Below are 11401 nucleotides of genomic sequence, written 5' to 3'. Positions count from 1 at the left end.
TAACCTGCATGTCCTACTTCCTCATGTCCTATGACTGAATTCTCTCCAAGCAAGAACACAAACCCAACTCTGAACACACCAAATACCAATAACAGATTTCAGTGACTCCAAGGTAACAGGATCTGTTCTGAAATACGGTATCGTCATGGCATCAGGTGTACGATGGGAGTGGGAGACTCCCTTAGGGTAACTTCATGCTGATAGTATTATAGTGAAGGTTTATGGTTATCTTAGGTCAACCTTGGCTATTACTTCCTCTTGTCCTGTGTCTGAATTCTTTTCAAATAAGGACACAGGAACCTGACTCCAATCACACCAAACGATGGTAACAGATTTTGGTGACTCCACAGTACCAGAAAGAGCTGTTCTGCAACGTGTAGATGATACGTTTATCTGTAGCACTGATGTAAGTAGCATGCTCCGGGGAAGAGGGAAGATTTCTAAGTTGGCTTCTGCATTGGTGTTCTGCTTTTGACTGCAAGCATTCTGCATTGATGTCCTGGTTAGTGTCATAGGTGTATCGGGTTAGTAGATGTCCTGATTAGTGTTGTAGGTGTATCTGAGAGTCTAGCAGTAAGCATTCTAGATAGGTGTTCTGGTTAGTTTTGTAGGTGTATCTGAGAGTCTAGCAGTAGCATATGTATGGAATTCTTACAGCTAGGCCGCTTGCTTGCTGTAGTTTTATCTGATAAGGGCCTCATAGTTAGGAAGGTGTAAAATTTGTTCCAGCTAGGCCATTTGCTTGTATGCTTGATTGTGCACCAACTGCTGTAGACATTGATGATCCTGGTTTTCTATAGCCTGAAGTTTTCCTAGACTTACTTGCCTACTTTATCGATACTACCTGAGCCCTCAACTTTCTGGGCAAAAGGAGGTATTGGGTCTTCCCCTTAAAAGTACTAACCTCTAAACAGTCTAAAAAATATTTGGAGTACATCTTGACGCCAAGAGAAAGAACCTTGGGCACAGAATGTAAAATGACTATTTTAAGCTTAGAACCCCCTCAAGCAAAAAACAGTTTATAACCTTTCTGGACGTGGCTGGATTTTACAGAATTTGGATACCCAACTTTGGCCTTATTGCTAAACCCTTATATGCAGCAACACAAGGATAAGAAAATTCAACATTGGACTGGACAAAAGAATGCCAGGAGACCTTCCAAATCCTTGAAAAACTCCTAACCTTGGCTCCAGCATTGGGCCTCCCTAATCTGAATAAAGAAGTTCTACTTGAAGATGGTAACAGAGGCTGTCGGAGTGCATGATTCCCCAGATGAAAGAATGGGTGCAGATATGAGTATTCACCCTAGGGTGTTGGCAAAGTTTGTGTGAATGTCTGACTGAGTGGAGACATGGGAAGGAGAGACTTGAGCTCTCCTGCTTAGACAGCTGCCTTGTGCAGCTGCTGGGACCCCGGTGTGCTCTACAGCCCACAAGCAGGCACCATCTCTGCAGCCCTACCGGGAAAGGGGGGAAAAAAAGAATACAACGGTGAGGATCACTTGTGGCCAGTGCCACCTGCTGCTGCAGTCTTTGTCCTAGATCAGACACCAGCAACAGGAACTGTGAGAAAATATACCAGAGAAACCCATCTAGAGTCCCAGGCAAGGAGGCCCAGATACCCCATCCCCCAACTGAAGCATTTACAGTCTGCTGCTGCAGCTCTGCAGCTGAAGAATCCATCCCCAGGTCACAGCAGATGAGTGGTGGTGAGTTTTAAAGTGACCCAGCACTCGTTTTTCCAGTGATTTGCGAGATATATGATTCTAGTGAGCAACATCCTGAGCAGCACTGTGGAGAGGGCTGAACAAAAGCAGATCAACTGGGTGCAGTTCACAGCCTTCCCTCAACTGCATGGGGTGAACAGAGGTTAAATTTGAAACATTTTCTGTCTGCACTGTAATCTAAGAACCCAGCCCCAGCTCATAGCAGATGAGTGGTGGTGAGTTTTAAAGTGACCCTGCACCCTTTCCCCAGTGATTTGCAAGACATATGACTCAGGTGGACAACATTCTGATCAGCACACACGGAGAGGGCTAAACATAGGTGGATCAGCTGGGGACACCCTCCAGCCTCCCCTGAACCACATGGGGTGAACGGGGACAGATGTAGAAGTCAGAAACTCCTCCCTTCCAAAATCCCCTCTGCTGCAAGGTAAGAGAAGCAGTGCTTGGGTCATGCCTACAAGAAACCTGAAGTCTTGAAACTGCCAAAAGAGAGTGCTCAAGGATTACAAAAAAATTTTTTTTGTATTTTCGTTATTCTACATACTTAAAAAAAAAATAGCTTGTTGGGAGTGGGTATTTCATTCTGTTTTACCCTTTCTTATTTCTTTCCAATAAGGGTATATATGAGAGTGAAAATTTCCTCATATTATTTGGTTTAGTTTTTTGGGGGTTTTTGTTGTTTGTGTGCTGCTTGTTGTTTTTCTTTTTCTTTTTTGTTCCTGTTTTGGTTTAGTTACTTTCCCTCCCTCTTTTGTTTTCTCTCTCTTTTTGCTTGCCTCCCTCTTGTCAGTTTGTATTTTTCCTTCTCCTTTGTTCTCTCCATTGTTATCCCCTCCACATTCTCTATTAACTCCTTTCCCTTCCCTCATGTTATTTTGTACCCAGGAGAGATACATATGCTCCTGTTGTATGGACATACTGTAAGGTGGAGAGAAGTGGACCCCTGGGGGCCCACACACCAATCAGCAAACATTGTGATTGTCAGACAGCTTTTGAATCTTAGCAGCCCCTAACACAACTCATTCAAATCATAAATCTGTAAGGGAGTAACACAGCTCCCTTCTCCCCAACCTGGCTTCAAAAACAAACTAGACCAGAGACTGTATTCAAGGTAGAATAGGGGGTTGAGCATAAAGAAGTGAAAACTACTAATTTTTTCACTGAGCAATGGAAGTAAGGAAAAAAGAAAAACCCACCACAAATGAAGAAAAGTCAAAGAAGAACCACAGGCACCACACAAAATCCAAAGAGGATAGTCCACAAATATACATACTTCAGAACTCAAACAATGAAGAGCACCCAGATTCACTGATGTCAGAGCACAAATGCAGAGATCAAGGAATGATTGGAAAAGATGAACAAGAACCAAGAAAATCAAGACAAAAATATAAAAGAACTAATGGCTGAGATACAAACTATAAAGAATACAGTAAATGAAATAATAAACTGACAAGCATGGAAAGCAGAATTAACCAGCCAGAAGAAAGAATCTCATTACTTAAAGACCAACATCTGGAACTAACCCAATCTGTTAAAAACTTAGAAAGGAAGCTTAAAAAGATGGAACAAAGCCTTCAGGAGATTGCGACTATATTAAGAGACTGAACCTAAGAATGATAGGTATCCCTGAAGATAAGGGGAATGAGAGCAGCCTGGAACAAACATTCCAAGAGGTCATCCAAGAAAACTTCTTGCATCTCATCAGAGATGCAACAATCCTAAGACAAGAGATACAGAGAACCACTGCAAGGCACCAAATGAGAAGATCAATTCCTAGACAAATAGTAATTAGCTTACACAAAGTAGGTATACAATTAAAAAATCCTAAAGACAGCATGACAGAAAGGTCAGACTACCTGCTGGGAAAGACCAATTAGAAGAGCAGCAGACTTATCTACAGAAACACTGTGGGCTAGAAGATCCTAGAGTCTATTTTTCAAAATACCAAAAGATAAACAATTCCAACCAAGAATTTCCTACCCAGCTAAGCTAACCTTTATCAGTGATGGAAAATTAAAATCCTTCCCAGACATTCAATCCCTAAGACTGTATACTGCCTCCAGACCACCTCTACAAGAGATGTTTAAGAGTGTATTAAGCACATAAGAAGAAAAAGAAAAAAAAAAACAACAACCAAGTTTCTCCCAAGAATGCAAGAATACAAGGAACCAATAAAGCATGCATCATGACTGTAAAATTAAAAACACACATAAATCAATCCCCCAAATATTAAGAAAACCAACAAACAAATAAGCAAATAACAGCAAAGTCTTTAAGAACTTCATGAGAGGGATAAACTCTCACATCTCAATAATCAGCCTGAACATGGACTAAATGCACTACTGAAAAGGCATGGGATGGAAAACTGGATTAAAAAATACATGATGTAACATGTCTTCAGGAGATGCATCTCACCAGAAAGGACACACACAGACTCAAAGTTAAAGGATGGAAAACAAATTTTCAGGTGAACAGAACACAAAAGAAAGCAGGAGTCACAATCTTAATATCAGACAAAATAACCTTTAAGCTATCAAAAATTAAAAAAGACAAAGAAGTACACTACATAATGATAAAAGGTTCAATTCATCAATAAGAAATATCCATCCTAAATATATATACACCAAACACAGGAGCACCAGCTTTTATACAGCAGCTACTAAGTAAATTTAAAAAGATATTGACTCTAACATTATCATAGCTGGGACCTTAAATACCCCACTAACAACCCTAGATAGATCATCAAGGCAAAAAATCAACAAGGAGATCTGGAACCTCAACCTGACACTTGACCAAATGGACTTAATTGATACTTACAGAACACTTCACCCAATGACCATGGAATATACATTCTACTCATCACCACATGGAATATACTCTAAGATCGACCATATCCTTGGCCATAAATCAAGCATAAACAAGTTTCATAAGACTGAAATACTGCTGTGCATCTTCTCAAACCACAGTGGAATAAAAATAAATATCAACACCAACCAAATTCCCCCAGAACCAACAAAGACTTGGACACTAAACAGCATGATGCTAAACAACTCCTGGATCAACACAGAAATCAAAACGAATTAAAAGATTTCTGGAAACAAATGAAAATGTAGAAACATCTTACCAAAATCTCTGTGATGGCTTGAAAGCAGTACTAAGAGGGAATTCATGTCTCTGTGAACACACATGAAGAAAATGGAAAGATCACAAGTTAACAGCCTAATAAATCACCTAAGGAAGCTGGAAAAGCAAGACCATTAAAACTTTAACTTGGGCAGAAGAATCCAGATCACCATATAAAAGCCCAAGTTTGGGGCATAGAAGACAAAAATATAATACAAAACAATCAATGAAACAAAAAGTTTGTTCTTTGAAAGGATAAACAAGATTGGTGGACACCTAGCTAGAGTGACCAAGAAAAAGAGAGAGAAAACCCAAATAAACACATCAGAAATGCAAAAACTCAAGTCACAGCTAACCCTGAAGAAATACAAAAGAATATCAGAGATTACTATGTGCATTTGTATGGAAACAAACTTGAAAACCTGAATGAAATGGAAGACCTTCTGATACCACATAGCCTCCCCAGGTTGAAATAAGAAGTTGAGACCCCGAATAGACCAGTAACAACCCAGGAAATCAACTATGTCATAAGAAAATTATCTACGAAAAAAAAAAAAAAAAAGCCCTGGACCAGATGACTTTCCAGCAAAGTTCTCCAAAACATATGAGAAGGAGCTGATTCCAATCTCATTGAAATTATTCCAGGCAATCAAGAATGATGGAACTCTCCCCAAATCATTTTATGAAGCTGACATCACATTGATACCCAAACTGGGTAAAGATCCAACAAAGAAAGAAAACTACAGGCCAATATCCTTGATGAACGTAGAAAAAAATGTAGGAAACACCCTTATGGAAATTGGAATAGGCAACTGATTCCTGATCAACTCTCTACAAGTGAATGCTATAAAAGATAAGATAGACCAGTAAGACCTCATCAAACTGAAAAGTTTCTGTAAAGCAAAAGAAACCATCAAGAGAGTGTGGAGACAGCTCATGGAATGGGAAAAAATATTTGCCAACTATAACTCTGACAAAGGCCTAACATCCAGAATCTACAACTGCCAAAAGGAAAAAAAACAACCAACCCTGTTAAAAAATGGGCAATTGGGCATGGTGGCTCATGCCTGTAATCCCAGCACTTTGGGAGGTGGCAGTGAGAAGATTGCCTGAGCCCAGGGGTTTGAGACCAGCCTGGGCAACTTGGTGAGACCTTGTCTCTATAGTAGATCAAGAAAAATTAGCCAGGCTTGGTGGCACATGCCTGTAGATCCAGCTACTTGGAAGGCTGAGGTGGAAAGATCGCCTGATTCCAGTAGGTCAAAGCTGTAGTGGCATTGAGCATGCCATTGCACTCCAGCCTGGGTGACAGAGTAGACTTCAACTCAAAAAAAAAAAAAAAAGGGCAAAAGATGTGAATAGACACTTCTCAGAAGAAGATATGTGAGCAGGCAACAGATACATGAAAAAATGCTGAGCCTCACTAATCATCAAAGAAGTGCAAATTAAAACCACACTGAGATACCACCTAACTCCAGTCAGGATGACCATAATCAATACATGAAAAAATACTCAGCTTCACTAATCATCAAAGAAGTACAAATACATGAAACAATGCTCAGCCTCACTAATCATCAAAGAAGTGCAAATTAAAACCACATTGAGATACCACCTAACTCCAGTCAGGATGACCATAATCAATAACTCAAAAAACAACAGATGCTGGAGAGGATGTGGGGAAAAGGAAACACTTCTACACTGCTAGTGGGAATGTAAAGTGGTACAACCTCTGTGGAAAACAGTGTGGCAATTTCTAAAAAAAATCTGAAAATTGGACTTCCATATGACCCAGCAATTCCCCTTCTGGGAATATACCTAGGGGTACTCAAATCACTGTATAAAAAGGATACTTGCACACACATGTTTATTGCAGCATTATTCACAATAGCAAAAACATGGAACCAACCATGCTATTCATCAAAAGTGGACTAGATAAAGAAAATGCGGTACATTTACACAATGGAATATTATGCAGTCATAAGGAAAAACAAAATTATGTACATTGTAGCAACCTGGATGGAATAAAGTCGATAATACTCAGTGATTTATCACAGAAACAAAGATCTGAGTACCACATATACTCACTCATAAGTGGACCCTGAATGTTTACCATACTACTGTAAGAAAGGGATTGGCAGTAGTGGGACACTCCTGGGACAGGGGGAGCACGTAACATCAATAAGGGTACCCACACTTTACCTGTATGATGAGCACATATGTACCTAATCCTGAATTGTACCCCACATTTTAAAAAAAGTTCTTCTTGTATGTAGCAAAACCAGGTTTAACACTGGGTGTACTTGTGCAACAATTAGGAGAAACTCCCAGACTGGTGGCCTATTTCTCAAAACCATTAGACTCAGTGACCTGTGGACAGCCAGCACAGGGAAGAGCAATAGCAGCCACTGCTGTACTTATAGAGGAAGCCTCCAAATTAACATTAGCTTGATCTCTTGAGGTCATTATACCTCACTGGGTGCAGGGAGTATTAGAAACAAAAGGTCGTCAATGGACAGGGGGAAGGGGAGCATCCAACAAAATATTGGGCCTTGCTAATTGGTACACCTAAAATATATATATTTTTGAGACAGGATCTCACTCTCTCACCCAGGCCCCACCTCAGCCTTCCAAGTAGCTGGTACTACAGGTGCGTGCTATCACGCCCGGATAATTTTTTGATTTATTGTAGAGATGTGGTCTCGCCAAGTTGCCCAGGCTGTTCTTGAACCCACAAACTCAGGTGATCCCTTCACCTTGGCCTCCCAAAGTACTGGGATTACAGGTTTGAGCCATCACACCCAGGCTTTTATTAAATTTTGAAGATGTGGCATTGGATTCAGGATTTGGTACATAAGTGATCTAGATACAGGTGAAGTTTTGAGCTTCCCATTGAACCTCACCTCACCTGGATTAGGATCAGGCATGCTCATTAATGTTATGTACCTCACCCCGGCATAGTCCCATTACTGTCAACCCCTTTTTCTGTAGTATTATGATAGATGTTCAGGGTTCACTTATGTGTAAGAACATGTGGTACTCAGTTTTTTGTTTCTGTGATAGATCACTGAGTATGATAGACTCCAAATTCAACCAAGTTTCTGTGAAGTTCATAATTTTGTCTTTTGTTATGGCTAAGTAATATTCCATCATATATATGTATCACTTTTGTTTATGCAGTACACTTTTGATGGGCAGATGGTTCACTCCATGTTTTTGCCATTGTGAATAGTGCTGCAATAAATATGCTTGTGTAGGTATCTTTTTTGTAGAATGATTTGAGTTCCTCTGGGTATATTCCCAGAAGGGGGATTGCTGGGTCATACGGAAAGTCATTTTTTAATTCTTTTAGAAATCATCACACTGCTTTTCTTAGAGGTTGAATTAGTTTACATTCCCTCCAATAGTGTAGACACGTTCCCTTTTCTCCACATCCTCACCAGCATCTGTTTTTTGTTTTATTAATGATGGCCATTCTTACTGGAGTTAGGCAGTATATCTGTGTGGTTTTGATTTCTCTGGTGATTAGTGAGACTGGGCATTTTTTCATGTGCCTGTTGGCGGCTCGTCTGTCTTCTTTTGAGAATTGTCTATTCATATCTTTTGCCCATTTTTCAATGGGGCTGTTTGTTTTTTTTTCCTTTTGGCACGCTTGGGTTCCTTATAGATCCTGGGTGTTAAGCCTTTGTCAGATATACAGTTGGCAAATATTTTTTTCCCTTTCCGTGTGCTGTCTTTCCTCTCTCTTGGTGGTTTCTCTTGTTTTGCGAAGCTTTTTGATTTGATGAGGTTCCACTTGTCTATCTTATCTCTTATGGTACGGGCTTTTGGGGTTTTGATCAGGAATTGGTTGCCTATTTCAAATCCCTAAGGGCATCCCCTGCATTTTCTAAGATTCCTATAATTTGAGGTTTTATGCTTAGATCTTCGATCCATTTGGAGTTGATTATTGTGTATAGTGATATGTAGGGGTCCTGATTAATTCTTCTGCATGTGGTCACCCAGTTTTCCCAGCACCATTTACTGAACAGGTTCTCCTCTTCCCAGTGGGTGGTGGCTTTGTTGAAGATGAGTTGGTTGACAAATTGAGGTTTTGCTTCCGGAATCTCTATTCTGTTTCGTTGGTCTGTATACCGTTCTTGTACCAGTACCAGGTTGTTTTGATTATTGTAGCCTTATAATATAGTTTAAAGACTTGGAATGTAATACCTCCCACCTTTTTTTTCCTGAGGATTGTTTTTGCTGTCTGTGGTCATTTTTGTTTTCATATGCATTTCTGTGTTATTGTTTTCAGGTCGGAGAAGAATGATGGTGGTAATTTAATGAGTATTGCATTGAAGCTGTAGATTGCCTTGGGTAAGGTGGACATCAAACGATGTTCATTCTCCCAATCCATGAGCAGGGAATATTTTTAATTTTTTGGTGTGTCTTCTTTGACTTATTTGAGCAGTGTTTTGTAGTTCTTGTTGCACAAGTCTTTTATTTCTCTGGTTAGGAAGATGCTGAGGTACTTCATTTTGTTTGTTGCTATTGTGAATGTGAATGTTCTTTTTATTTGGTACTCTGCCTATTGTTGGTGTATAAAAATGTGACTGTCTTTTGCACATTGATTTTATACCTTGAGACTTTCCAAATTACTTTATCAGGGCAAGGAGGTTTTTGACAGATTCCCTTGGGTTTCTCAGGTATAGGATCATGCTTAACTTCCTCTTTTCCTATTTGGATACCCCTGATATCCTTCTTTTCTCTAATTGCTCTGGCTAGGATTTCCAACACTTGTTGAACAGGAGGGATGAAAATAGGCAGGCTTGTCTTGTTCCAGTTTTCAGGGGAAATGCTTCCAATTTCTGTCCATTTAGTAATATGTGAGCTGTGGGTTTATTGTAGATGGCTTTTACTATTTTGAGTTGTGTCCTTTATACCTAGGTGTTCAAGCATTTTTATCAAGAATGCATGTTGGATTTTGTCGAAAACCTTTTAGTGTCTAGTTATATAATCGTGGTTCTTGTTTATACATCTGTTGATGTATTTAATTACATTTATGGTCTTGTGGATTTTAAAACAGTCCTACCTTCCAGGGATGAAGCCTACTTGGCCATGGTGGATACTTTTTGAGATGTGTTGTTGAATCCAATTTGCTAGAATCTTCTGATTGAGAAATTTTGCATCTATGTTCACCAGGCTATTGATCTGTAGTTCTCTTTCTTTGTTGGGTCTTTGCCCAGTTTGAGTATCATTGTGATGTTAGGTTCATAAAAAAGACTTGAGAAGGGTTCTGTCTTTCTTGATTGCCTGGAATATATTCAATAGGATTCGTATCAACTCCTCATATGTTTTGTGGAATTTCACAGGAAAGCTGTCTGGTTCAGCGCTTTTTTATTTGTAGGCAGTTTTCTTATGATGGAGTCAATTTCCTGGGTTGTTATTGGTCTATTTAGGTTCTCTATTTCTTCTTGGTTCAACCTTGGGAGGTTGTGTGATGACAGAAAGTTCTCCATTTTCAACTCTTGTTGAATTTGTTTCCATACGGTTGTGCATAGTGATCTCTGATAATCCTTTTTATTACTTCAGTGCTGGTTGTGATGTGATCTTTTGAATTTCTGATTGTATTTATTTGGGTTTTTTGTCTCTTTTTCTTGATTAATCTGGGCAATGATCCATCAATCTTGTTTATTCTTTCAAAGAACCAGCTTTTTGTTTCATTGATTTTTTTTCAGTGATATTTTTTTTTCTGTAGTCCATATTTGGACTTTTACTTTTGTGATCTGGATTCTTCTGCTAAAGTTAAGGTTTTGGTGGTCTTATCTTTTCAGCTCCCTTAGGTGATTTTTTAAGGCTGTTATCTTTTGATCTATTTTCTTGATGTGTGCTAATAGAGATATAAATTCCCCTCTTAGTACCAATTTCTTAGCATCCCAGAGGTTTTGGTAAGATGAGTCTTTATCTTCATTTGTTTCCAGGAATCTTTAAATTTCTATTTTGATTTTTGTGTTGACCCAGGAGTTGTTCAGCATTTGCTGTTTAGTGTCCATGTCTTTGTGTGTTTGGGGAGGATTTTGTTGGTGGTGATGTTTATGTTTATTCCATTGTGGTGTGAGAAGGTGCATAGTAGTATTTTGATCTTAGAGAATTTGTTTACACTTGGCTTATGGCCAAGCATGTGGTCGATCTTGCGATATATTCCATGTGATGAGTAGAAGGTATATTCCATGTTTTTTGGTGGAGAGTTCTGTAGGTATCTATTTAGTCCATTTGGTCAAGTGTCAAGTTAAGTTCTGGATCTCCTTATTGATTTTTTTGCCTCAACGATCTATCTAGGGTTGCTAGTGGGGTATTTAAGTCCCCAGTTATGATAGTGTTAGAATATATATGTATATATGTGTATATATATATATATATATATATATATATATATATATAATCCATATTCTTTCTTTCTTTCTTTATTATAGAGATGTGGGGTAAAATTCAGGGTTAGGTATATAAACATTAATCCTGCATGTATTCTTGTTGATGAGGTATGCCCCTCCCTCCCCTAGCAGTTTCCCTCAACTG

The 11401-nt window shown here is 39.1% G+C and overlaps 1 protein-coding gene across 1 annotated transcript in view; it reads right to left on the bottom strand.

Moving 5' to 3' along the window:
- Positions 1 to 310: 310 nt before the first annotated feature.
- LOC103270765 (zinc finger protein DZIP1L-like) overlaps positions 311 to 11401 on the bottom strand; it is an 85598-nt gene continuing 74507 nt past the window's right edge. Inside the window, 1 exon segment of the mRNA XM_021717695.1 lies at positions 311 to 537. Within this exon segment, the coding sequence (XP_021573370.1) occupies positions 311 to 537 (227 nt within the window).

This window comes from Carlito syrichta, unplaced genomic scaffold (genome assembly GCF_000164805.1).
Source record: "Carlito syrichta isolate Samal-C Ts95f unplaced genomic scaffold, Tarsius_syrichta-2.0.1 Scaffold309931, whole genome shotgun sequence".
Lineage (NCBI taxonomy): Eukaryota > Metazoa > Chordata > Mammalia > Primates > Tarsiidae > Carlito > Carlito syrichta.
The sequence above is the reverse complement of the archived record's forward strand: the minus strand, read 5'-3'. Positions and strand labels throughout refer to the sequence as shown.